General features: G+C 49.4%; 1 protein-coding gene and 1 long non-coding RNA gene across 2 annotated transcripts in view; one reads left to right on the plus strand and one right to left on the minus strand.

Moving 5' to 3' along the window:
- Positions 1–136: 136 nt before the first annotated feature.
- Abcc3 (ATP binding cassette subfamily C member 3) overlaps positions 137–26,102 on the minus strand; it is a 50,840-nt gene continuing 24,874 nt past the window's right edge. Inside the window, exons 9-31 of the mRNA XM_027424362.2 lie at positions 25,719–25,896; positions 25,462–25,623; positions 24,631–24,723; positions 22,716–22,919; positions 22,457–22,603; positions 22,019–22,106; positions 21,699–21,765; positions 21,359–21,485; positions 21,097–21,273; positions 18,342–18,509; positions 17,887–18,064; positions 16,268–16,379; positions 15,968–16,115; positions 15,682–15,889; positions 15,213–15,523; positions 13,683–13,882; positions 13,450–13,576; positions 11,782–11,883; positions 8,211–8,357; positions 7,929–8,087; positions 7,196–7,362; positions 3,263–3,457; positions 137–677 (exon numbers count right to left, since the gene is read on the minus strand). Coding sequence (XP_027280163.1) covers positions 569–677; positions 3,263–3,457; positions 7,196–7,362; positions 7,929–8,087; positions 8,211–8,357; positions 11,782–11,883; positions 13,450–13,576; positions 13,683–13,882; positions 15,213–15,523; positions 15,682–15,889; positions 15,968–16,115; positions 16,268–16,379; positions 17,887–18,064; positions 18,342–18,509; positions 21,097–21,273; positions 21,359–21,485; positions 21,699–21,765; positions 22,019–22,106; positions 22,457–22,603; positions 22,716–22,919; positions 24,631–24,723; positions 25,462–25,623; positions 25,719–25,896 — 3,574 coding nt within the window. The 3' untranslated portion in view covers positions 137–568. The remainder of the gene's footprint in view (positions 678–3,262; positions 3,458–7,195; positions 7,363–7,928; positions 8,088–8,210; positions 8,358–11,781; positions 11,884–13,449; positions 13,577–13,682; positions 13,883–15,212; positions 15,524–15,681; positions 15,890–15,967; positions 16,116–16,267; positions 16,380–17,886; positions 18,065–18,341; positions 18,510–21,096; positions 21,274–21,358; positions 21,486–21,698; positions 21,766–22,018; positions 22,107–22,456; positions 22,604–22,715; positions 22,920–24,630; positions 24,724–25,461; positions 25,624–25,718; positions 25,897–26,102) is intronic.
- On the plus strand, positions 4,067–11,787 carry LOC103162053. Its single transcript, XR_003486927.2, has 3 exons — positions 4,067–4,416; positions 10,164–10,269; positions 11,621–11,787. It is a non-coding gene; the product is annotated as an uncharacterized LOC103162053 (long non-coding RNA).

Here is a 26,102-nt window from a genome sequence, read left to right on the forward strand (position 1 = left end):
ATTTCGGGTCTGAGGGTTTCAGATAACTCAGCCAGTGTAGGAAGTATATAGGAAGGCCTCTGCCTGTCTTGGTTCTTCACAAAGGTTCTAACTTTTCCAGATTTTGGAAACAGGAAGAAGAAGACAACACATGATGTGTATGCTGTTGACCACACGGCTTTATTACATCAGTATCCTGTTTGAAGTGCATTCAGACAGCACCAACACAGGCACTCCGTTCCTGGGGCAGCCTGACCTAGCAGTCCCTGGCCCAGAAGGAGGAAGATTTGAAAAAAAAAATGGAAAATATGAAAATGTAGTGGTGACTGACGTCTCTTAAAAACTGCAGTATGGGAATAATGGTAGAGTAGGACCAGGTGACCCAGGCATTGGTCTGAACTTGACTTTGAACTAGACCCCAATTCACTTTCTCATTCTAGTATTAAGTGTGGCTAGTCTGTGAGGCAATTTGCAGAATAATAATAATAAAAAAATAATAATCTCACAAATGCCCCCACTCATTGCCATCAAGTCCATTCTGCAGATGCTTGCTTGTCAACAAACAAGGAAGAAACCCTTGGAATGTATCCTAGGCGAGTCCTGCATCTTTGGCCATCCCATAAAAGATGCCTCCAGCTGCAATGAGGTTGGTTGGAGAATCAAATTCAGCTACTACCCCTTTGTCCAAGACCAGCACCCTATCAAAAAAAGAAAGAGTAGTTAGTTCTCCATTAGCCCTGGAGCCCAGCCCTGCCCTTGGGGTACTGCTCAGGTACCCAGTGGCAGGTCAGCCCCACTCACTTCAGTCAACCCACTCAACCCAACTGATAGGCCCCAAGTGCTCACTAGCAAGGCTGGTTATTTTTGCTATTTTGTTAGCTCTCCCAGTGCATGAAGCAGTTTCTGGGATCAAACACAAAGTCCTATTCATCTTGGCTAGTCTGGGCTTGGAAAGCTTTCCCTAATGAGCCCTTCCTCTTGCTGGGGTCGCAGGGCTTCAGCGGCTCTGTGCGGGGAGCCACGGGCCTGTGCTAGGCCCAGTGTACATCCATCTGCTTTTCGTCATCTCACAAAGACACACGGCAGGAAACCAGGCTGCAGTGAGGCCAACGCTGCAATCTGGGACTTGGGCTGCTACTGCTGTTGCTTGGATCAACTGCCCCACCCCAGGCAAGCCTGAGCCTGCACTTAAGCCTCCTATCAACCACACACAGGAGGCACCTGGCACAAGACCCATAGGCAGCTGCACCAGGGTAAGGTGGAAGGGGTGGGGCCCCCAAGCCTGGAGAGAGACTCCTTTGTGAGAAGGGCAGGTTGCTTTCTGATCCCCAGCTGCTGGGAAGGAGTGAACATTACCACCTGGCCACTGTCCAAACCTGGGCCAAGAAGCTGTCTTACCCAAACTCAGTTTCCAGTGGCTTCTCCTGGCTCTTAACATGAACATCAACTGAATCTGCATGGTCTTCAAGAACAGCTTTTGGGGCGGGGTCAGTTCCTCTCTCTGGCTCCGCCCTCCAGCCTCAGTGCTCCCTGACTTGGGGCTATGCTGGCTGCTTCTATTTCTGAGCTATTCAGTCACCCGCCTTCCTCATTCCCCATCCTTTGGGTCCACTTGGCACTTCCCTGTCTTAGAAGAGAAGGCCCTGCCACCCTGTGTGGACTGACTTCTCTGCTTGCACACAAGGACCCCTGCTTCCTTCTCGTGGGCTCTAATTACAGGCTCTGTAACCTGACTCTTTGGTTAATTTCTGCCTGTCCTTTTAGCATGAATGAACTCCCACCCCCCCATGGTGGAGCCTGAGCCTCCCACCCTAGGGCTGCTGGGGAATGAATCTGGAAAGATCCTCTCAGCCCTGCCTCTCTCTTCAGAGGCAGAGTCTAGCACTTGCAGACCACCTGCATTCTCCTCCCAATGGGGTCTTGAACGGGAGTGGGGGACAGAAATGGGGTAGGGATGGAACAGACAAAGACTAGCATCAGGCATGCTCACTGCACAAGCTCACTGCCCGCCCCCACCCCAAGGTCCTGCTGGCTGCATGTGGACACTTCCAAGAGAAAGCCTCGGTTGACTCCCCCCCTACCTAAGGAAGCCAGGAGATTCTGAGGGCAACACTCCCTTTCTCATCCTTTGAGGAACAAAGGCTAGGGAGAATCACAGTGGGTTTCAAGGGAACTGGGGAGCAAACTGACCTTTCTCAGTGTTACCTTCAGTTTAAACATGACCTCACCAACTCCTTACAGCAGTTCTGAGAGACGCAGCAGCCCCAGAGAAGCTTTGCAAGTTGCCCATAGTCACACAGCAACAGGAGCCCAGGGCTCTGGCTCAGACATAAGTATGCTTTCTCCACAAGCATCAGTTCTTTTTCTTTTCTTTCTTTTTTTGTTTTTTGTTTGTTTGTTTGTTTGTTTGTTTTGTTTTTCGAGACAGGTTCCTCTGAATTGTTTTGGAGGTTACCCTGGAATTCGCTCTATAAACCAGGCTGGTCTCAAACTCACAGAGATCCACCTGCCTCTGCAGCTGGGATTAAAGGCGTGCGCCACCAACTCCCTTCTGTATCAGTTCTTTCAGGCACTGTTAGGGTCTACTCACCAAGGAAGGGACCCAGGAATCTGTCATGTACCTGCCAAGCAGCATAATCACATACCCTGTGACCTGCTGGGCTTCCCCAACATAGGTGGTAATGAGATGCAGATACAGTGGTGGGCATGCCAGCACTCCACCAACAAGCTTGGAAGCGACTTACGGGGCCATTCCCCTCCCCTTTCCATTCACAGTAAGGAACACAGAGATGGTCCATGCAGTTTCCAATGTCTAAGGAGCCTGATGCACCTTCCCCCACATGTTGGTAATTCCAAAAGGACCCTGTGTCTTTGCAGATGTCATTCTTCCCAGTTAACCCTGTTCTATATTCTGCTTCTTTCTTTTCTTTTTTCTTTTTTCTTTTTTGGTTTTTCAAGACAGGGTTTCTCTGTGTTGCTTTGGAGCCTGTCCTGGCACTCGCTCTGGAGACCAGGCTGGCCTTGAACTCACAGAGATCCGCCTGCCTCTGCCTCCCGAGTGCTGGGATTAAAGACCTGCACCACCAACACCTCGCCTATTCTGCTTCTTAAGCATAACTTGGGACCCCTGTTCTGTACTCCCATGCCATAGCAAATTCTAAGAGATACATGCCCAGATACTTTCATTTGCCCTGCCTCTTCCCGACTCCCAGGTGACAGCCACAGATCACCTCCCTTTCCATGGCTTTCCATCCCCTCACCCCCTTGGGTTTCCATGGGTCACCTGTCGTAGTCCATGATTGTGTTCAGCCGGTGGGCGATGGTCAGAACAGTGCAGTCGTCAAACTGGGTACGGATGGTGCCCTGGATGAGGTCATCAGTCTCCAGGTCAATGGCAGCGGTGGCCTCGTCTAAAACCAGGACTCGGCTCTTGCGGAGCAGGGCTCGGGCCAGGCACACCAGCTGCCTCTGGCCAACACTGCGAAGGAAGGCAGGTGTTTCCAGCTAGGTGCCCAAGCTACCTTCCCAGTCTTGTTGCTAATGTGTTTGTCTCTACTTCTCAACAGCCCAGGACTAGTTGTCTACTTTTCCTGGTTCTGCCACAGCTCACCAGGAACAGGGATGAGGCTTTGTACCACAATGAGGGGCCTGGAGGGCTAGACCCCTGTGAGAGCTCTGCTGTAGGTATTTGCAGGTCTCCCCTTCCTGTGCTTCCTTCTGGACCACATTCTGCAACGAGTGCCGCAGTGTGTCTGTACTGCACATTGCCAGTCATTCACACTTTATAGTAAGAATACTGGGCCTGCTCTTCCTGGATATTTGCATATAAGCCACTCGTGCCATCTTGCTAAACTATGATAATACCATTCTGGCAGCCATCTCCTACCCACACAGGGAATAGAGAGCATGGCTCTATTTGGGAGACATGAAAGGGAGGGACCTGGGGACTCCCCATCTTTGTTCACTGGAAATCAGGAAGGCAGATCCTTATCTTCAACCTCTGGCCTTGAAAGCCAGAGCCAGTAAACAAAGCAAGGCTGTGTTCCCAACCACAGAGGCCACAGCACTCCCCCCCCCCCCACACACACACCCAAGGACAAATACCTCAACCCTTCCCAGAGGGGTGAGTCACAGCCAAACTAAAGACCAGCTTCCCTCCCTGGCCTCTTCCCGAAACCCCGCAACTAATGAAGGTTCTGGCAGCAGAGTGAACTGCCAGATAGGACTCGGGCTGATTAATGGTGGGCCTGGCACAGGATACAGGTTATACTGAAAGCGACCACAAGCTCACTGAAGGAGGAGGAGGGACGGCTTCTGTCTCTAATCCTGGTGTGAAGGGCTACAGATGCTCTGGGGAAAATGCTGGGGACTAGCAGACAGCTAGGAGCTCTGGAAACAGAGGCTGGAGGGCCCATATTGCTCACCCCATGTGGTTATGTAAGTAAAGCCAATTAAAGATACACATTTACCTTTACAGGGTTTTGGGTTTTTTTTTGGGGGGGGCAGTTGTACTGGGAATTGAACCCAGACTTCACTAAGGAAGAACTATATCTCCACCCAGCCAAGGCTGGTCTTGAACTTTCAGTTTTCTTGCCTCAAGTAGTTGGGATTGCAGGTATGTGTCACTAGGCCTGTACCACCTGTTTTCCATTTGAGGAAGCCTTGTGATGAAGTAAGGAAAGTGACTGGAACAAAATCTCATATCTCCCTAAGTCCCTTGCCCTGTCTCTGGCTGGCCAGGCAGTTTTGGGCAAGTAATTCCATTTCTATTTCCGGCCCACAGGGCAGCAGAAAAGATTAAATGAGATGGTGGAGGCCAAAGTACTTTGAATACTGCAAAACATTAAGCACTGGGCAGATGTGACCTTTTGTTTGTTTGTTTCAAGTTTTGAAACATGAGTATGAACTGAATACAAGAATAAAAATAAAGGGTTGGGAATGTAGGTCGTGGTGGAGTGTTTCTGAGCATGTACAGGGTCTTGGGTTTAACCCCAGCGCCAAGAGGAAAAAGTAAGAAAAAAAAAGAGAGGGCAGAAAGGGGAGAGAACTGGTTAATACTTCACAGGAGTACATGCAGGCTAAGTGCTTCTCAGTGGAGCAGACCCAAGACTGCTCCCTTCAAAATGTAACCATTGACTAGCCACATCTGGCTCTTTCAAACTTGCATTGTAGCTATTCCAGACAGAGCTGTGTTTCAAGTGGAAAATACAGCCAGGTGTGGTATCTCACCTCAGGAGGCAGAGAAATCTCTGTGAGTTCTAGTTCAGCCTGGTCTACATAGCAAGTTCCAGGACAGGTGGGGCTACTACATAGAGAGACCCTGTCTCAAAAAATAAACAACCACTAGCCAATGGTGGTGCACACCTTTAATCCCAGCACTGGGAAGGCAAGAGCAGGTGGATCTTTGTGAGTCTGAGGCCAGTCTGGTCTACAAAATGAGTTCCAGGACATCCAAGGCTGTTACACAGAGAAATCCTATCTCAAAAAAAAAAAAAAAAAAAAAAAAAAACTGAAGAAGAAGGAGGAGGAGGAGGAAAAAACAAAAACACACAATAAAAAGAAAGTGGAAATACATACAGGATTTAAACTTCTGTTTAAAAATGTAAAATATTCATAATAACTTCCTTTTTTTAAGATAAGGAATCATTATGTAGTCCAGATTGGCCTTAAACTTAAGGTAATCCTCCTGTTTCAGGCCTCCCAAGGGCTGGGATGATAGGCATATATCACCTAATAGCTTTTATATTGAGGACACACTGAATATTATTTTAGATACATTGGGCTGGATAAAATATGCTTTTAGAATTTATTCCAGGCCCTATTAAGTTAGATGATTCAGTGGATAAAGACACTTGCTATTAAGCCCGATGGCCTGAATTTGACCCCTGTAACCCACTTCTTAGTAAAAGAGAACTGACTTCTATCTTATACATGAGTGCCACTAAATGAATACTTACATTTTTAAAAGCAGTTGTTATTCTACTGGGTATGGTGTGTGTGTGTGTGTGTGTGTGTGTGTGTGTGTGTGTGTGTGTGCAAAAGTGGAGGTCCGAGGACAACCCTGTAGAGTTGATCCTCTCCTACCTTTAAAAGGGTTCCGAGGATTGAACTCAGGTCACCAGGTTTGTGTGGCAAGCATCCTTCCCCACTGAGCCATCTCATTGGCCCAAGCCTCTCTTGAGAAGGGGTAACGCTATGCTACCCATTAATATGTCTACCAGAAAAATATATAATTACATACATATATATATATATCTTAAATTACATATGCTTATTTTATTTATTAAGTTATATACATGGGTATTTTGCCTGCATGTATGCCTGTGTACCACATGTGTGCAGTGCCTACTGAGGCCAGAAGAGGTTAGATTCTCTAGAACTGGAGTTAGAGGTAATTGTGAGCTGCCATATAAGTTATGGGAATTGAACCTGGGTCCTCATATTATTATCAGGCAGTGCAAGCAGGCATAGATAATTATTATCCCTATTTATACAGTGAATGTAAAAGGGACACAGAATGGTTAAACAACTTACCCTAAATCACACAGCTAGGACTAGGACTATGGCTTAGCAGTAAAGAGCCTGCCTAGCATTGGTGAATCTAGCACCAGAAACAAACTTAAACAGAATGCAAAAGAAACTCTAGGTATCTTGAGGCTTTTGACTCAGTAAGAACAGACTGCTGATCTCTGGAACACACAGCCCAGAGGCTCGGTGTGTGGAACCTACAGGTACAGAGGGGGAACAGGGGATACAGAGAGAGCAGACTGTATATTCCTGAGCTGTCTCCATGCTGGCAGACATCTTTAGCTTTCCAGAGCAGCACGGGCTTCCTCTCACTTGTGGTACACGTACATGACGACCCTAGAGCCCAGAGGACTCCAACTAGGGTGGGACTGTTTCATCTGAATGTCACTGGGGTTGAATTAGATGAGAACCAAGGCTAATTCATATCCCAGGCATGCCTTCTCTTAGCTGTGCAACTTTGGCTAATCCCTTGCCCTCTCTGAGTTTGTTTCCTAAACTGCAAAGTGAGACTTGTCTGACGAAGAGCGGTGTGCCTTCTGAGAATATACTCCATAGGAAATGACATCCCTGTGCAACTCTGGCTGAGGGGCATGCCTGTGTGGTTTGGGGGTTCATCTGGATCCTGTGCCGCACGCACAGGGCCCCCAGTTGGGGCCAGCATTCCTGACATGTTCACTCCCCCTCCTACCTGAGATTATCTCCGCCTTCAGAGCACTCGAAGTCCAGGCCTGCTGGCTGACTGCTCACAAATGAGTGCAGGTGGGACAGCTCCAGGGCCCTCCAGATATCCTCCTCTGAGTAACGGCCAAAGGGGTCCAGGTTCATGCGCAGGGTCCCCGAGAACAGGATGGGGTCCTGGTGACATCATATCACACAGAAATAGCTTACACCCTATAAGGAGTCTCAAGAGCGTGAAGGAGGAAAGAGATCCACCAGCAGCTCTCTGCTCTGTCCCCAGTCTTCCAGAAGGGGGACATTAGCAGGAAGATAAAAAACTGTCTGTGGGGGAGTGATAAACCTCAGCTTGGCCAGTTGCTAAGCCCCCTGCTGAGGCAGCAAGCAGTGCCACTAATCCACCTCTGAAGTGTCTACTCAGCATAAAAACAACATGCTAAGAGCCAGAAAAGGCTGTGCCATTAGGAGCTATACAACCAGGAAAGAAAGATAGGACACCTCAGCGTTGCTGTGTTGGGAGGAGCCTGTGGTCCTTCCCATTCGCTAGTCCAGGAGCCCAAGGGCAGTCCTGACTGGCCGAGGTGTCTGCCCTTCTGGGTCTGTGCCTAGGTTTCTCTTGTGTTGATTCTGCTCCCCTCTGTGGAGGCATCTCTTCAACCAGGCCCCAAGACGCCACCTCTTAAGTTCTTGAAGTTTCGGGGTTTAGGAATGGGGTCGGGGAAGGAGCAGTGTCAGCAGGCTCCTACCTGAGGGATGATGGTCAGCTGAGAACGCAGGTCGTGGAGGCCAATGTGTGCCACGTTGAGTCCGTCAATGCAGATCTCACCCTCTGCTGCCTCCAGGATTCGGAAGAGGCAGAGAGTCATGGAAGACTTGCCAGCCCCAGTGCGGCCCACAATGCCTACCTGTGGGGTATGGGAAGGGCTGTCAGGGGTACCTCTAGGTTTCTATCAGCGCCCCAGTAGACAGCCAGTTAGAGCACCCATGTTTCCCCACAAGGCTGTGGCAAGGTCCCCGGGCACAAGTACCTTCTCTCCACCCTGCACACGCAGAGTCAGGTTCTTCAGCACTAACTCAAGGCCCGGGCGGTACCTCACTGAATAGTTCCGGAACTCCACTGCCCCATGCGTGGGCCAGCCTTCTGGAGCACGGGAGCCCTCCACCACCCAGGGGGCCTGGCAGGAGACAGTTGGGTTCTCATGTTCTCATCAGGGTGACACCTGTCCAAGCCCTCTCTCACGGTTCAGCCCCACCCCTTTCCAGACACCTCAATCCTCACCCACCATGGTCCCGATGGGGAAGGCCTGTGGTTCGGTGAACCCTTACATCCTTTGACTCTTTTCTGTGATGTAACCCGGGGCCTCACACATGCCAGGCAAGCATGCGATCACCGGGCCACACCCCCAGCCTTTTCTCTTTGATTTCATTCCGCCAAATGCTACTCCCAAACTTCACTGTCCTGCCCCTGCCCCTCTGTTACATATCTCTGAGGTTCTCTCCCTGCTTGCTTCAGCACCTGCTTTTGTCATTTTTATTTTATTTATTTTTTTTATTACTAAGTGTCACCAATGAGACAAAGCTCTCATTCTGGGAGGCTTGTGTTCCGGCACACATAGGGGCGTATGATTTATACGTCAGCAACTCTCTATAGTGAAACAAGTGATGAAGGTTTGGGGTTGCTGTTCTACGCACTATTCTAGAAGGCTTCCTGGAAGAGGTGACAGCAGTGTCCTGAAGCAGGTGAGGGAGGGAACAGGGCAAGTGTCTATCTAGAGGAAAGGCATGACAGACAAGGGAATGATATTTGCTCTTTGTGTTCTGCAGGGGGGCAGGCACTCTGAGTTACCTCCCAAGTGCTGGGGTTAGAGACACAGCCACCACACCAGGTTTAGTGGGTGTTAGCAACAGAACCCGGGGCTCTGTGAGTTAGTCATGCACTTGACCAAAAGAGCTATCATAATAGACCAGGCTGGTCTCAAACTCACGGAGATCCTCCTGCCTTTGCCTTCCTAGTGCTGGAATTAAAAGATGTGTATCACCATGCCCAGTTCCCAGTGGAGTTTTAAAGGGTCTCACTGGCCACTGCAAGGAGAATGGATTGGCTGGAGATAAGATGGTGGGAGTTTTGAGGAAGAACCATTTGAGAGTCCCAGTGAAAACAAACAAACAAAAAACCACAGGGCCTATTGTCCAAAAAAAAAAAAAAAAAAAAAAAAAAAAGAATCATTAAGAATGCCAAGTGACAATAGCAGAATACTGAGCCAGCACAAAGCCCTGCGGAGTGTGGGGTCCTTCTAAGAATGGGGAACTATGTGACATTTCAGGTTGTACACCCAGGAAGCCAACCTTGCTTCTGGGTAGGAAAGCCAGACAGACAGCAGTGAAATTGGCAGAGGAAGCCGAGCATGGTGGTACACACCTGGAATGACAACCCTCAGGAGACAGAAGTAGGACTGTGAGTTTGAGGGCAACGTGTGACAAATAGCAAGACTGTATCTCAGTGGCAGAGTGCTTGAGTAGCATATATGAGGTCTTGGGTTCCAGACCCAGGACTGGGAAAAGAAGAAAAAGAGGAAGAGGAGGAGGAGGAAGAGGAAGTGGGAGGGAGAAAGGGGAGAAGGGAGAGAAGGAATTAGGAAGAGGGAGAGAGAAGAGAGAAGGAAGGGGAGGGGGAACAGTCAGGGGGGAGGGGGAGAAGAGGGGAGGGGCGGGAGCAACGGAACCAGCAACAGCGTCTTATGCAGATAGCTCCCTTCAGAAGATGCTAAAGGGTAGAAATGGGCATCAGGGCTGAGAGCAGCATCATTTGGGATAAAGCGACTGCGTACATCCACAGGATATGTTGGATGCAGAGAGACAAGGAGACAAGGTCTCTCAGGAATCAGGTGGATGCTGGGGGAAGAAGGGTTAGCATGGAGGCCAGGTTGGCTTGGGATGGGGAACGAGTAAGTGGGTGGGGTTCAGTGAAGGTCTACCAACAGGCTTTCGTCACAGAAGACGTCCCAAACAGAAGAAAGGATGCTTTCACCTGGATAGAGCTGAGGCCACATCAGAGGAGAACAGCAGAGTCTCTTAGACTGGAGCCAGGTAGGTCACGAGTGAGCTGTGCTCACGGGAAGCAGGCTGCAGCAGGCAAGGGCCGGGGTAAGGAGGAGGTGGAACCTGCGTAGATCATAGCTTAAAACAGACTTCTCGACAAAGGAGAACTGAGAACGGAGGCAGTGAGAGGCAGGGGGAAGGGAGGTGGAGGCTGTTTGTGTCTAGGATGGACGGTGAACATGGATGAGTATCCCACAACAGAAGTAGCAAGACAGAAGATCTAGCCTAGGAAGCCATAGTCTCTGGCAGCTATCTGGTCTGGTAGACGTGGAGGGGCTGGACTTTGAAAAGAGAAGAGAAAACATGGGCTCAAAGAGAAAGGAAGGAGGCGGAGGATGCCCAGGCGGCACTAAAGAGCTGAAGGTGAAGGGAGTTCACATCTTTAACCTAGTTTCTCGTGGAAGGAAGAGTCAGGCGGGGTGGAGGGCTGAGCACAGAGAACAGACATGATTTGAGGACAGAGAATGCTCTGAAGATGTCTTTTTGAAAGTGGAAGCACATAGTTCTCAGGGAGGTGAAGCAGGGAGGGTGGTTATGAACATGAAGGAACAAACATTAGTGATACACTGTTCTTCAGCTTCACATCAGCTGCTCTGTGCAGGTATGATGTGGACGAGTGGGCTCAGATAGGGTGGGGTTTCGTAGGCAAGGGCAGGGATAGGTTGAGAGCATCTTTATGTGGAACATAGATAGAGTCTAGGCTACATAGGGAAGGTGAAAAAGACAGGAGCTGATGGCTGGGGGAACAAAGGCAGGTCATGGCACTGGAGGCTCATAAAGGGCAGAGGACTGTGACCATGGAACACACGGTCAGAGGTCAAAAAGTGGGGTGCTTGGCACTAAGAGCTTGGGGATGGTGCAGCCTCTGGGCATGAAGAAGCTGAAATGTGCCATCTTCGGAAAAAAAAAAAATCTGTACCCACCCAGGAGACAACAAATTCTTTTTCTCTAAAGAAGAGCACACTTCCTGGTGGTGGTGGCACATGCCTTTAATCCTAGCACGTGTGTGTGTGTGTGTGTGTGTGTGTGTGTGTGTGTGTGTGTGTGTGTGTGTGTGTGTGTGTGTGGGGGCTGAGGGCAAGGTCAGATGGATCTCTGAGTTCGAGGTCAGCCTGGTCTATAGAGTGAGTTCCAGGACAACCAGGGCTACACAGAGAAACCTTATCTTGAAAAACAAAATACAAAAAACAAAAAAGAAAGGAAAGGAGGGAGGGAGGGAGGGAGAAGAAGAAGCACACTGCCTCACCTCTGTCCCTTTGGCTGGATTGCTCATCTTTCCCCTACTTCACCTCATCTGTCAAAACTTGCCCATTCATTCTCTCAATCTCACTTACTCCAGGGTCACCCCAGCTGAACCACCTCCTCTATCTGTTCTCTGTGTGGACGGATGAATGGATGGATTAAACAGCTCGCCTTGAGACACAGTGATGACAAGCCACCAAGCATCCTTCCTCAGGTCATCCAGGTACCCTCTGCTGCAGGGCTTGTCTTGGAACTCACCTCAGTCTCGGTCTTGGAGTACTCCTTGACTCTCTCCACAGCTATGATATTAGATTCCAAGTCTGACATCATTCGTATCATCCAATTCAAAGCCAAGGTTATCTGAGCAAAGGAAATGTGTTATGGGAGGGGCCCAGCGGTGGCTTCATTTCTTCATCAGTGGAATCCATCCCATCTAAGACCTACAGGTGTGCACTGACTAGGCCTCTAATCACAAGCTGCGCCTCAGGAGGTGACAATGTGGAGTTAGTGGGGGACAGCCTCACTCAGTGCCTCTCAAACTTTAATATGTATTAGGCTTCTCAGAGCAACCTGTCAAAACGCAGTGTGTGAATCAGTAGGTAGAAGACTCTCCACTCCTAACAAGCTAATAGGCTAATATGGCAGTGCGGCCAGTCCAGGGGCTGTACTGTGTTACCAAGAAGCCTCGACAGCAAGGCAGAACCCAAGCTCTGGCTGAGCACTGAATGAGAATGAACATTTTAACAAGGTCTCCCAGTGAGTCACATGCACTTTAAGGTTTGAGCAGACGGGCCTTTCGGCATTACTGTTTGTTTACCAATACATTCAGATCCGAGCCACCTGAGGCCTCGACAATGTGATCTGCTTTACAAAAATCCCATTTGCAGGTTGTGTAACTCTTTGACCATTCGGGCTTAGTGTCAGGGTGACCTCCAATCCCAGGCTCCAGTCACCTGATCTGTTTACTCTTTCACATCCACAGGGTTCTGGGACCTTAGAATATCCCTAAATCCACAGATGAAGCTCAAGTCCTTCACATAAAATTGCTTATCACTCACATGAAACCTACCCACCCGCTCCTGTATGCTGCCAATGGTCTCTACACTACTTAAAAGCACAATGCCTACCCCATCGCTTCATTTACATGCATTCTGAGACTCAGTGAAGTTGTCTTGTTTGTTTGTTTTCTGCTTTTTTGGTAGAAGTTTCTAGAATTTTTTTTCAGGTTGTTTTGGGGGGACGTTTTATTTCGTTTTGTTCTGAGAAAGGGTCTCACTATGTAGGTCAGACTGGTACTAAATTCATAGCAATCCTCCTGCCTCAGCTTCCCCCTAAGTGCTCAGATTCCAGGCATGCACCATCATTTCCAGCCCTTTCAAATGTTTTCTATCTGCAGTTGGTTGGTTCTTCAGTGACAAAGCCAAGGACACAGAGGGCTAGCTGTAGCTCCCCTGAAGTCAATCACCACATCATGTCGTCTGGTCCCACATGGCCCATGTTCAGACCCCAGTCAGGTTGACCTACAGTTCACCCAGACATGGCAGTTCTGTTTGGGCCAAGCTCCAAGACCATTTCTCCAAGACCTCAGAGCAGGGAAACTCCTCCAAGCTCTTGGCACCTACCTCCCTCCCACCCTCCCTCCTTCCCTCCCTCCCTCCTCCCTCCCAACTTGAACCCTAAATGCTCAGCAAGCTCTAACATCCCCCCACTGTCAAACTTCTTCTCCAGGGAGACCTCTCCAGCCTATATCACACTCCCTGGCTGGCAGTGTCTCCCTGTGCCTGGCTGAGAGATCTTGGGCTTTGAGAACCCAGCTGGGACTGATCTGCACGTGGAGCAGAGGGGTACACTCAGCAGGTGCTTGTGAGCCCTATGTGTCCTCTGCCCCAGTGGTGGCCCTGCCGAGAGTTCCAGGTCCCACCTTACCTGTAAGGCATAGGACACAGAAAGACCCACTTCCCCTGGATTCAAGCTGTTTCTCCCAATCACTGCAAACAGTGCGGCAAAGAGCACCACGCAGTTCCCCACGAACTCCACGTGGACACCCAGCCATCTGTAGGGACCAATAGGGAGGAGATGAACAAGGGCAGGAAGTGCTGGAGCCCATCCAGAACCACAGAGAGCCTAGGGCACCTGTAGGGGAAAGGCAGGCTCCTGACCGGTTGGAGGCGATGTAGGGGTATGAGCTCTTCTGGTTGTTGTCCACCTTCTTATCACTAAGGACCTTAAAATCTTCAATTCGGCCATAGGCCCGGATGACACTGGTGCCTGTTACTGTCTCCGAAAAGTGGGAGAAGATGGGTGACCGACTGATGGATTCCAGCCGCTTCAGCTGCCGGGATGTGGCCACATAGAAGCGCTGACCAGGGACAGGGAGAGAACTTCAGTCAGGGTTGTCAAATCACCAACTCAGTCCTACGGGTCCTCCAAACAATTCCAACTGGCCCTACCCTTCCCGCAAGACCTTGATGGCTTTTCCTATGTTCCCGTGGGGGAACAGATTCCAGACATACATTATACACTTCCCCTCTGATCAGCTGTGCTCAGCCAGCCAGCCCACCTCGTCCATGAAGCTCTCCCTGATTTCCTAAGCCCTTCTATCTCATCTTTTACAGACCATGACACACTGACTTGTTTAACCTCCCAAGCAGTGAGATTTCTTGTTCTGCTTAAAGACTTTAGACACATGCAAATGACTGCAAAAATAATTTTGTACCTTTTTTTTTCTGAAAAAGTCCCTCTTACCCTACCTAACTAGTCATTTAAGGGTCATAACCCCACAAAACCATGGTTCTGCTTTCATTTCCTAGCCTGTATTCTGTGAGGACTGCACAGGAGGGGTATGTAGGAGGTTCCTTATGTAGGGGCTTCCCTTCCAGGTCCCTGTGGGAACTGGTCACCCCCTTGAAGAGAAAGATCCCAGTGACCATGAGCCCTTACAATGAGCTGCCTCTGAATGCTGAGCTCAGGTGACACATATATTTCTAAGTATGCACACAAAGGACAGTGTCTCCCAAACCGTTTACAATTACTTAAACAATATCAATAGGTGTAGGGGGTTGAGGGGAAGGCTCACTCAGTAGAATGCATGCCACACAAGCATGAAGACCTGGATTAAGATTCCCCAGCACCCACATAAAAATCCAGGCATGGCAATCTACACCTGTAACCCCAGCACAGGGGAGGCTGGGATAGGCAGATCCTTGAAGCTCATTGGGCAGTCAGCCTAGCTGGATAGGTGAGCTCTGCATTCAATGAGAGACTCTGTCCCAGAAAATAAGGTAGAGAGTGATTGGGGAAGACACTCAGCATTGACCTCTGGCCTCCACAAATGTACATGTGCACACACACACACACACACACACACACACACACACACACACACACACGTGTGCACACACAATACGGCCAATTGGAAAGGGGCTCACAGCTGTCAGAACATTTTATCTTCACATCATCACTATGAATTAGATTTGAAGAGTCTATTTTACAGGTTAGATAAGTGAGTTGCAAGGTTGTGAAACAATTGACTGAAGTCCCTGATCCAATCCAGTCACAACCTAGCTTATAAAAGTGCTTGGTACCCATCAGAACCTCCTCCCTCCCTGTGCCGTGTGCATATACACACTCCAAGCCCACTCTAAAGCTCCACCTGCCCCATGCAGTGTCCCACCCATCCATGCTGGCACCTGCACAAAGCCATAGAGCACAGCCAGAGGCAGGACAACCACAATGAAGAGCGGCGTGCTGGCCACGATGACCACAAGGGTGGAGATGGATGTGTAGAAGGAATTGAACAGCATGAGGATGGTGGGGGCTAGAACCTCATCAATGACATATATGTCCTTAGAGAAACGGTTGAGGATGCGGCCTGAGGGCGTTGTGTCAAAGAAGGACTGTGGCGAACGAATCTTGTTGTGCAACAGAGCTGAGTGCAGCAGGCGGGCAGCCTGGACACTTCCGACCACCATGGTGAAGGCTGACAGCATCACCAGGAGCCCTTGTTGGGAGAGGTAGAAGATGAGTCACTTACTGCAGGGGAGGAGGCCAGAATAGAAGGGCAGAATGAGACATGGGATGGCTAGGTGGGATTAGGGATATGGTTCTGTGGTTGGGGAAGGACGAGGGAGCCGCTTCTAGACACCCCAATATGTTCACCTTGTAGTATTCCTAAGGTAGCATAGACACCTAGCCTTTGGGAGGTGTTGTTCTGTCGGCCATTGACCACCGCATCATTGGCCCAGGCACTGAGCCACACATTGGCTCCGATGGAAGCCGCACTTTGGCCCGCATACAGGAGGCAGATAGCTAGAGTGGTGTAGAGTCCCACAGACTTGGCATAATCCCAGAACACGCTCATCTTCACCTGTAAAGAGTGGCCACACAATCTCCACGAGCCCTCAGGAACTGATCATTTACTCCAGCCCATGCCCACCCTACTCACATTGCCTGTCTCTGCTGTCTCATCTTTGATAAGTGCACCAGTCTCCTTTGCCTTTGTCACCTGCATCTCCTTCTCTGATGGATTCATATGTCTCTTGGACACAGGCCGGTTCTGGCTTTCCCCTTCTGAAGACATGGTACTCATCTGTCTGTGGAAGCGGCTGGTCAGACCCAGGCGGGAGACCATGGACATACTCCCAGGATGTGAGTGACAGGAAGAATGTCCACTTGTATTCTACCTGCTGGGGCTTGGCAGCCCTGGTGTAGCCTTCTGGGGACTTGAGAACTCTGGGGAGTTTACCTCATGAACTGCTTTCGGACCTCGTACATGGATGGCTCATTGTCTGTCAGGTCTGTGTGGGTGCTGAGTGTGTCTTCAATCAACAACACCTCCTCGTCTGCATCTTGAAAGACTGCAGCAGGGAAGGAAAGTCACAGAGGTTGAATGCTCCTTCTGCAGCCCTCCAGACCCCATCCTCTGTGCCAGTGGGAGGGCTGGATAGACAAGCAAGGAGGCGAGGAGAGGGTTCGAAAAGACAGCCAGAAGGAAGCTATGGCGTGATGGCGCACGTCTTTAATCCCAGTACTCAGGAGGCAGAGGCAAGTGGATCTATGTGAGTTGGAGGCCAGCCTGGTCTGCAGAGTGAGTTCTAGGACAGTCTGGGCTATGTAGAGAAACCCTGTCTCTAAAACAAAACAAAAACAAAACAAAGCAAACCAGTAACAACAACAACAAAAAACATCCAGAGCCGGGCGTTGATGGCACATGCCTTTAATCCCAGCACTTGGGAGGCAGAGGCAGGCGGATCTCTGTGAGTTCAAGGCCAGCCTGGTCTCCAGAGCAAGTGCCAGGATAGGCTCCAAAGCTACACAGAGAAACCCTGTCTTGAAAAACCAAAAAAAAAAAAAAAAAAAAAAATCCAGAAGGAAATGGGTTAGGCAACACACACACACACACACACACACACACACACACACACACACACACACAAAACAAAAGTAAACTGGGTATTGGTGGTGCACACCTTTAATCCCAGCACTCGAGAGGCAGAGGCAGGCGGATCTCTATGAGTTCGAGAACAGCCTGGTCTATAAGAGCTAGTTCTAGGACAGCCTCCAAAGCCACAGAGAAACCCTGTCTCAAAAAAACAAAAAAACAAAAAACAAAAAAACCCCAAACCTTCCCATTTAGAGACTGTGAGAAGGGGACTCAATGGGCTGAAGAGCTGGGCTCTGAAGTCAGTCTGGCTGACCTTAAACCCTACTTCCTTGATGGCTGCAGGGCCTTAGGCAGGCATTGTCAAAGGGTAATAATCATAGGTAGCACAAGGTACCACCAGTCACTGTGAGGATTAAGGGAAGGATGTGTGTCCAGAGCTTCTCAGGGGCATAGCACTTGGTGAACACTCATGCAGGTTGGCTATATACATGGCAGCAGGCAGGTGCGCCCAAGAGAAGGCCTGAGAGCCAACTGGGCAGCAAAGTGGGAAGTGGGGCCTTTGTGAGCTCAGACACCGCCCTGGGCTCCATGATGACAGAGGCTTTTTGTTAGTCTACTATCTGGAACAGTTCCAGGTCACAGTTATAGATACTAACTGTTAGATAAACAACTCTTGTTGGTAAATAAATGACTTTTCCAAGAATTTACACGCTTTCTAAACAATTCAACCATAAAACGGCTCTACAACACACTCTAGGTCTGTGTCATTTTAACGAATGGGAAAGTAGATTCTGAGACCCAAGCTGCGGATGCAGGGTCCCACAGTTAGGGGACAGAAAGTAGGATCTGAGGGCATCCAGTTTACTTAACACACCATACTAGGCCAGTCCAGAGATACTTAGAAACCCCAGATAAGGCGGATGCTGGGAAAGGATGGGAGTTGGGAAGGCCAGGGAGGGTGGGTAGTAATTTTTTGCCACCTTCATGGCCCTCCTGGTCTTCATCTGGTGCATAGTTACGGAGGAAGTTGGCAAAGGAGCCGTTATGCTGCAGGAGGGCAGAGTAGTGGCCCATCTCAGACACCTGTCCATCGGCAAGCACAATGATAAAGTCCGTCTGGGGCAGGAAGCTGATGCCATGGGTTACCAGCACCCGAGTCTGTGGAGAAGGCAGCAGACACTGAGCTGCAGCATCCTTAGGCACATCCCAAGCATGGCTACAGAGCCACAGGGTAAACACGAGGAGTCCTCAGCCAGGCATATCCACAACTTATCCCACACCAGCCAGAGCCTGCTCAGTATCTCTGGGTTTCCCTAGATCGTATCCTGCTTCTCAGGTTCCTACATCTCCAGGTCTTCCTGCCCCTTTCCACCTCCCGTCTGTTCTCCCCCAGGACCAAATCTCATTTTTTGCTCTCTCCCTCTTGTGGCCTCACCTTGCCTGCCAGCACACCTTCTGGTCCAATCACTTGGTCGAAAATATGCTTAGCCACATGAGAGTCCACAGCTGACAGTGGGTCATCCAGCAAAAAAACGTTGGCATCACTATAGACAGCTCGGGCCAAACTCACCCGTTGCCGCTGGCCTCCAGAGAGGTTAATACCCTAGAGGGAGGAGATGGTAGGTGATGTGTGGTGGCAGATGGAAGGGGACAGACAGGCCCACGGGGGACAAGAGCCTACCCATTGTCACTCAGCAAGGCCAACCCCTGAATCTCTATTTCATAGGATACTTGGCTGTCTCCACCCAGTTGTAGGAGGAAGTGGTGTTGGCTCTTAGATTCCTCTGGGGCAGATGAATCTATTCAGCACCCTGCCTAGTTGGCTACCCTGCCTAGTGCCAGTGTTCATGAAAGATGGATGGGAAAGCAACAGGTGGGATATCCATAGATTGGAATATCATTTAGCCCTGAGAAGGTAGAAAATGCTGACATGTGCTACGATGTGGATGAACTTTGAGGGCATTATGCCAACTGAAACCAGCTGGACACAAAAAGGCAGATATTATGCAAATCTACTCACACTGGTGTCTAGAGTAGCCATATTCTGAAAAACTAAGCGGCGATTGCCAGAGATTTGGGGAGGAGGAATTGAGAGTTGTTCAATGAGGACAGACAACAAGGTTGGAGTGACATTTGGAATGCCCAGGATATAGCAATTATTGCATAACATTGTAAATGTACATAACATAATTGAGCTGGGCACGGAAAAGATAGTGGAGGTGGTACATTTAATGTTAGGTGAAAGGAAATACTTTAAAAATAAAAGCAAGGAATGGCAAGATAGCTCTACAGAGAAAGATCCTTGCCACCAACTCTGAGGATCTGAGTTCCATTCCCTGTACCCAAAGGTGAAAGGATTAAAAATGGCCTACACACACACTGTAGCAATTGTGTGTTCTCCCACGCACTTCTCACACAAATTCATGTAATAAAATGCAAACCCAACAACAACAACAACAACAACAACAACAACAAATTTCCACCAGAGAGGCATGTTTTGTAATTTAAAGGTCCTAATCAAACCGGGCATTGTGATACACACCTTTTATCCCAGCACTCGGGAGGCAGAGGAAGGTGGATCTATGTGGTGATATATTATTTATGATTTAGTAAAGCTTGCCTGAGAATTCAGAAAGCAAAGTCAGCCACAAGCCATAGAAGCCGGGCATACACCTTTAGTCCCAGGATTTAAGATTAAGAGGTAGACAGATCCTTGTTAGTTCAAGGCCACACTGAACTGCACGACATTGATCCGGTCCTAAAGAGAAATGGCTCACACAAAAATGATCTCAATACTTGGGATCACACGCCTTTAATCCCAGGACTCATGAGAGGTATTTAAGACAGGAATAGGCTCTCAGAGCTGGCATTCATTCTCCAGCCACACTGAGGATAGGAAGACATTGAGTCTCTAGTCATGTTGAAGAGAGCATAACAGTCTGAGTGAATCTGAGAAGCAGTGAAATTGGGAGCAGTTTGAGGATCGCCCCTTTGGTCTGAGCTGAGGTAGAAGTGCTAGCGGCTGGCTGCTTTGCTTTTCTGATTTTCAGCTTGAAGCTTGAACCTCAATATCAGTCTCTGGGTCTTTTATTTATCATGTTACAGATCTGAGAGTTCAAGGCAAGCCTGATCTACATAATGAGTTCTAAGACAACCAGGGCCACTCAGGTCAAAGTGCATCAAATACCCATTTGTAACCACCCACTGCTCCTAGGCTCACGCTCCAAGGGCCTTCTATCGCTCTGGGTAAAAACTACAATCTTCAAATGGCCTGCAGGGTTCTAAACATCCCAGTTGTCTGATGACCTCCCTCACTTCCCTTTCTTCTCCTGACCCCCGGATCACTCTGCTCCAACCACGTTGCTCTTCTTCTTGGGCTAATGCCCAGTCACATACCTGCCCGAGGCTTTGAACTGTCTGTTCTATCGCAAATGACTCCAGACTAGGCCTCTAGATAGCCAGGGCTTCACGGTCCTCTGTAGGGCTGTTCTTTCTGTTCAGGTCTCTACTTCTCAGTGAAAAACCTCCCTAACAAAACAGCCCAGTACAAATTTTTATATTCCTGAGCTGCTTTATCTCCCCTCTTTGGGATTATCTAATATATATTTTGCTTATTGTCTTTCTTTCCTCTACTAGAATGTAAGGGTTTGTTTTGTTTTGTTTTTTGTTTTTGGAGACAGGGTTTCTCTGTATTGTTTTGGAGCCTGTCCTGGAACTCACTCTGTAGACCAGGCTGGCCTCAATCTGCCTGCCTCTGCCTCCCGAGTACTAGGATTAAAGGCATGAGCCACCAACGCCTGGTAAATGTAAGGTTTGTAAAGCAGAAATTTTTATCATGGTTCATTCACCACCATAGAATATTCCCTGGCCTATACTTAATAAAAATCTGGTGGCTGAATCAATGAATGATGAGCTCCTCTTTCTCGGTCACTGAGAGTCAACTCAAAAGTGATGCTGCTCCTCATACAGGCCCTGCCTCCTGCTCTTTTTCTAGGCCTTTGTCATGACCCCGGGGCATTCTGTGATCCCTGTCTGTTCATGAGTCATCCTCCATGGAATAGAGCTGTTTCCCGGCACAGAGCTGGGCATGATGGTACACGAACTTGCGAGAGAGTATGGGAATCTGAGTTTGGGCTCAGGTTAGCAACTTCATGAGCTGGCTCCTTGGGGATGAAAAGGTGGCTCTGTACCTTCTCTCCAATCTCCGTCTGGTCCCCGCCAGGAAGTACATCCAGGTCAGCCAGCAGGGCACAGGTCTCCAGAGCCTGTTGGTAGCGCTTGGGATTCATGGGTTGACCAAATAGCACATTTTCCTGAAGAGTGCAGTTCTGGATCCACGCCTGCTGGGGTACATAGGCCACCGACCCCTGGCCAATGGAGAGGCTGTCTTAGGGATTGCCTAAGGCCACCCAGAGACTTTATGCCTTCCCAGGAGCCCCCTGTACATCTCACCTTCACACACACTGCGCCTTCCAGCTTCTCCATCTCTCCCAGCAAGGCAGACACCAGCGAAGACTTCCCACAGCCCACATGCCCCACCACGGCCACCAGCGCCCCCTTCGGAATCTGAATGTTGAGGCTAAGAGCAAAGAGTGGTGGTCAGTGGCAGGACGTGGGTTTGGTCCAAGCCTTCCACCTGCAGACCCAAGCCCTCCTCCCTCCTTGACACTACCCTGTCAAAAGCAGATTCTTCTTGCATTCCCTGTCAAAGACAGAGGCAAGGAGAGTAGGGAATATATTTGATCTGTCCACATTGCACAGCTGGCGAGTGAGTGAGAGAAGCTGGTGGTACCTGTGCAGGGTAGGCGGCAGGTCCTGGGCCCACGTGAAGGTGCCATTGTGCACAGTGATGGCATAGCCTAGGAGGGCAAAGATGCATAGTGTCAGCGAGTCTAGGACATTGGAAGACTGCAGGGAGGCCTGGGAGGAGTGTGGGAAAAGGAGAAGATCCCTGGAGCAAAGACAGAGGGAGGGGCATGAGGAGTCTGGGGGAGGGGTAACGGACAGAAACTGATTAGAAGAGGGGCTGTGGAATTCAGAGAAGAAAGGGGGTCCCAGGCAGAATCTGAGGAAGCTTGGATCAGGATTGCCCTGGTTTAAGGGTGTTGGGACCTGGGGAGATAGTCTCTCTTTCCACACACTGGGGGTCAAGTTCATCTTGGTTCAGGAAATCCTGGATCCGTTTCAGAGATACGCTGGCCTGCAGGAGGGCATGGATTAGTTTTTTTTTTTTTTTTTTTACCATTGCTCTATGTGTGCCCAGCTTCTGGAGCTAAGCAGGGCCCCCTGAGGACCTACTCACTCATGCTGGGGCCCCTCCTATAACCAAGTCTTACATGGCTCCCTCTGCCTGAAGATAAGGTCCAGATTGCTACAAGGAGACTGTGTCAGGACCTCAGGCTCTGTGACTCCAAACCACCCACTTAACCTCCATGGCTTTCCCTGGCCCCAGGAACTCTCTCGATTTGATTATCCGTGATCCAAAGTGACTCCTGCCTGACTTTCCCACATATCCTAAGTACAACAGACACCCTGCTTGCCCTGGGTTACCTGGGTCAGGCCACTGATTAACTGAGGCAGCATGTTGAGAGGGATCTTTAAGATGTTGAACAAAGACAAGGACACAAAGGCCTTCTCAGCATCCAGCACATTGTTCTCATCCACGCTCACGTACACTCCAAGGGTGATCAGAGTCACCTGGGTAGCATGGGAATGAGCGTCATGGTGGAATCTGTTAAGCCCCAAGGAACCTCAAGACCTGGGCTGGTCTAGCAACAGCCAGGACTCCCATACCAGTGGAGAGCCTCACCAGAAAGGGGGTGCAGACCCAGATGAAGGTGGAGATAGCCTGTAGGTAGGCACCCTTGCGCAGCAGCTGGAGCTCACTCAGCCTGATGCCTTCTACCTGCTCCAAGAAGCTGGGCTCCCAAGCATACAGCTTCAGCACTTTGATGCCATTCAGGATCTCATTCATCAGTTTGATGCGAGAGTCCTTGAACTTCATTTGCTGTACCTGTACCGAAAGGATCAGTGGTATATACTCTTTCCCCTCCCCAGACCTCCTTCCCACTGGGCTCACACTCTAATACCGTCTCATTACTGTAGCCATTGCATGTCACTCGATGACACCACCTCAGACCCCTGTCCCCCACAACCTGTGTCCGATGACTCAGAGGTACAGCTGCATTTCAGTGTCATCGCCACTGACCTCCCCAGGTAGCATCCTCTGCCCTTGCCTTTCATCCCCATCCCCACCTCTTTACACAATGTCCCGGATGGGCCAGACTACGAGTCTCCCAGGGGCAGGAATGGTTTGTTTTTCTGCTCACTCAGATCCTAACCTAAGGCCTGGCTGGCATACCACGGTGATTTATCCCCTCCACTCTTGTTTGCTGAGTGCCTAGGTGTCAAGCCATGTGCCAAATGAAGGATATCATGATGAACAATTCAGATGTAGCCTTGGCCATCATACAGCTGACAGTCTGATGGCAGAGGCAGACAATACATTGTAAATGCCAGGCCAGGCATGGTGGTACATGCTTTAAATCCCAGCGCTTGGGAGGCAGAGGCAGATGGATCTCTGTGAGTTCAAGGTCAGACTGATCTACTTAGTGAGTTCCAGGACTACATAGAGAGACCCTGTCTCAAAACAAACAGAAAAGTAATTACCAAAAGCGATGCTTAATTATAAATTACTGTGTATGCTCCAAAGGGAAAGAACAGGATGCAGTAAGGGGAGAAACAGGTAGCGGCAGGGGAATCAAGGTGGTTCTCTGAAGGAAGTGATGTTTCTGTTGAGAGGTAAAAGAAGGGAAGGTGTTAAAGAAGCAAGGAGAGCAAGGAATATTCCAAGAAGATGGGAGGGTGCACGTAGTGTCCCAGAGGAACATAGAGTTTGATTCTTAAAGAAAGGAAAAGCCCGCATGTCTGGAATGTGGTCATCCCATGAGGATTAGAAATAGAGACATGTAAGGTCTAAGGGAGCCTAGAGGGTGGTTGTGCTGGTTGGAATGAGAATGGCTCATGTATTTGAATGCTTCGTCACCAGGGTGTGTACTATTTGAAAGGATTAGAAGGATTAGGAGGTGTGGTATTGTTGGAGAAAGTGTGTCACTTGGGGTGGGCTTTGAGATTTCAAAAGCCCATGCCAAGCCCAGTCTCTCTCACTGTGGATGAGAATGTAGCTCTCAGCTACTTCTCCAGCACTATGTCTGCCATGCATGCTGGCATGATGCTCTCCACGATGTTGATAACAGACTAAACCTCTGAAACTGCAAGCAAGCCCCAATGAAATGCTTTCTTTTATAAGAGTTGACTTGGTCATGGTGTTTCTTCACAGCTATGGAACAGTGACAAAGACAGTGGTCTTAGGTAGTTTCTTATTTAATCTATTTGTAGAGGGAGCTTCTGAAGGCTTCAGTAATCATTTGCAGATGGATAACTCATTATCTGGTTATCAATCCTTTAGCACCATGAAGTGGGAACAGGTTTTAGTCCCTGCTCTACCTGTCTCTGGACTGCTACTCTGGGCCTTGGTGTTTCTGCTGTGAAACAGGACTGTCACTACAGTGATGAGGATTGAGAAACTAAGGTTTGTACAAGGAGCTGTGGCCATCCTCATTCAGTACAGCGGGTGGAGAAACCCTGGGAGTAGCCATGGCCCCCCAGTGGCATCTCCAGCAACTGGTGTCCCATCTAATGCAGGTGCCTTTAGGAACACCCACCTGGTAGGTCCTCATCTTCATGGACACAGCTCCATTGAGTGGTATCAGCAAAACTATGACAGCCACTCCAGCCAGAACTGATGGACCTAGGATCTGAGGAGGCACAGAGTGGAGGGTCAGGTAAGACAGATGAACTTATAGATAACCAAGGTCTGCAGAGAGCACTCAACAGACCCTTGCTGACTTGAAGTATCATGGGCAGGAGGCAAAAGACATCATTCAGGAAGGAGACAGAAAGCCACAAGCACATCAGCAGAAGCAGCCAGTTATCAGATGATGAGCACAGATGCCTAGCAGCACAAAGAGAGAGGGAAGTCCAAACTGGTCACTCTGGCACTGGTCTGGATTCTGTTATTTAGAAGGTTTGAGGCTTGCCTGGGCTACACGGTGATTTCAAGATCAGCCTGAGCAACTAAGTGAGGCCCCATCTTGAAATAAAAAATTCAAAGGGTAGAGAGGTGTTAGTGGCGGAGTGTGTACTAACATGCACAAAGCTCTGGGTTCAATCCTAGTACAGCAAAGAAGACAAAAAAGGAGGAAAGGAGAAGAAGGCATGGTGGAGAAGGCGACGGTGAAGGAGGAGGCTGTGCAGATGCACAAGAAAGATAATAGAAAGAGAACAACAGTGATAGCTATAGCTACATCCACCCTGCCTCTGAGTACCCCTTGCCCCTGGTTTTTGAGGGATGAAACACAGCCTAGGATAGAAAGAGTGAATGACCAAGTTCATGAAACCACCAAGGGTGGTTTAATGGGCATGGCCCAGCTCATCTATCAGCATAGACAGATGTAGTCAGAGCAATGGGACAGGGGACAAGGTTCAGGAGTTACCTGCCAGAGGAAGTAAATAGCCAAGATGACCTGCAAGGGTGCTGACCACAGAAGGTTGATGAAGGGGGAAACATCCATGAAGCGCTGAGCATCCACTGACATGAGGTTGACCATTTCTCCCACAGTGGATTCACGTTTGACTGAGTTGGTGATAACCAGAGCCTGCAGATGAACAGCAAAGGGTGGACCAAGCCCATGGGCCTCTCCCAAGCAGCCCAGAACTGACCCCTCCCAGTGTGTGTCCCACTCTGGCTGACCTTCCTGTAGATGACACCTATGATCGCAGTCCGCAGTCTCAAGGCCATCACAAAGATACAGTGGTAATATTGGTGTAAGATCAGTGTCTGCATCATGGAGCTCACAAACATCAGCCCGGCTAGCAGGAAGCCCCACCACGTGGGAGCCGTGGGGTCGGAAATAAACCTGATGAGTATGCTGCCAGGGGGAGACCGGGCATGAGGCTGTGTGCTCTTCAGCCTGTCTTCCATGCAACAGCTCTTATCACCAGCTGTGCCTGCTTGTCTTCTCCTCTTTGAATGCCATGGCAGGCAGAAGAGGCACATTTTGACTGGCTATGGCAGTGGTTCTCAACCTATGGGTCACGACCTCTTTGCCAAACTTGTATCTCCAAAAGATATTTA

The sequence above is a fragment of the Cricetulus griseus genome, chromosome 7, assembly GCF_003668045.3.
Source record: "Cricetulus griseus strain 17A/GY chromosome 7, alternate assembly CriGri-PICRH-1.0, whole genome shotgun sequence".
In the NCBI taxonomy this organism is placed as follows: Eukaryota; Metazoa; Chordata; class Mammalia; order Rodentia; family Cricetidae; genus Cricetulus; species Cricetulus griseus.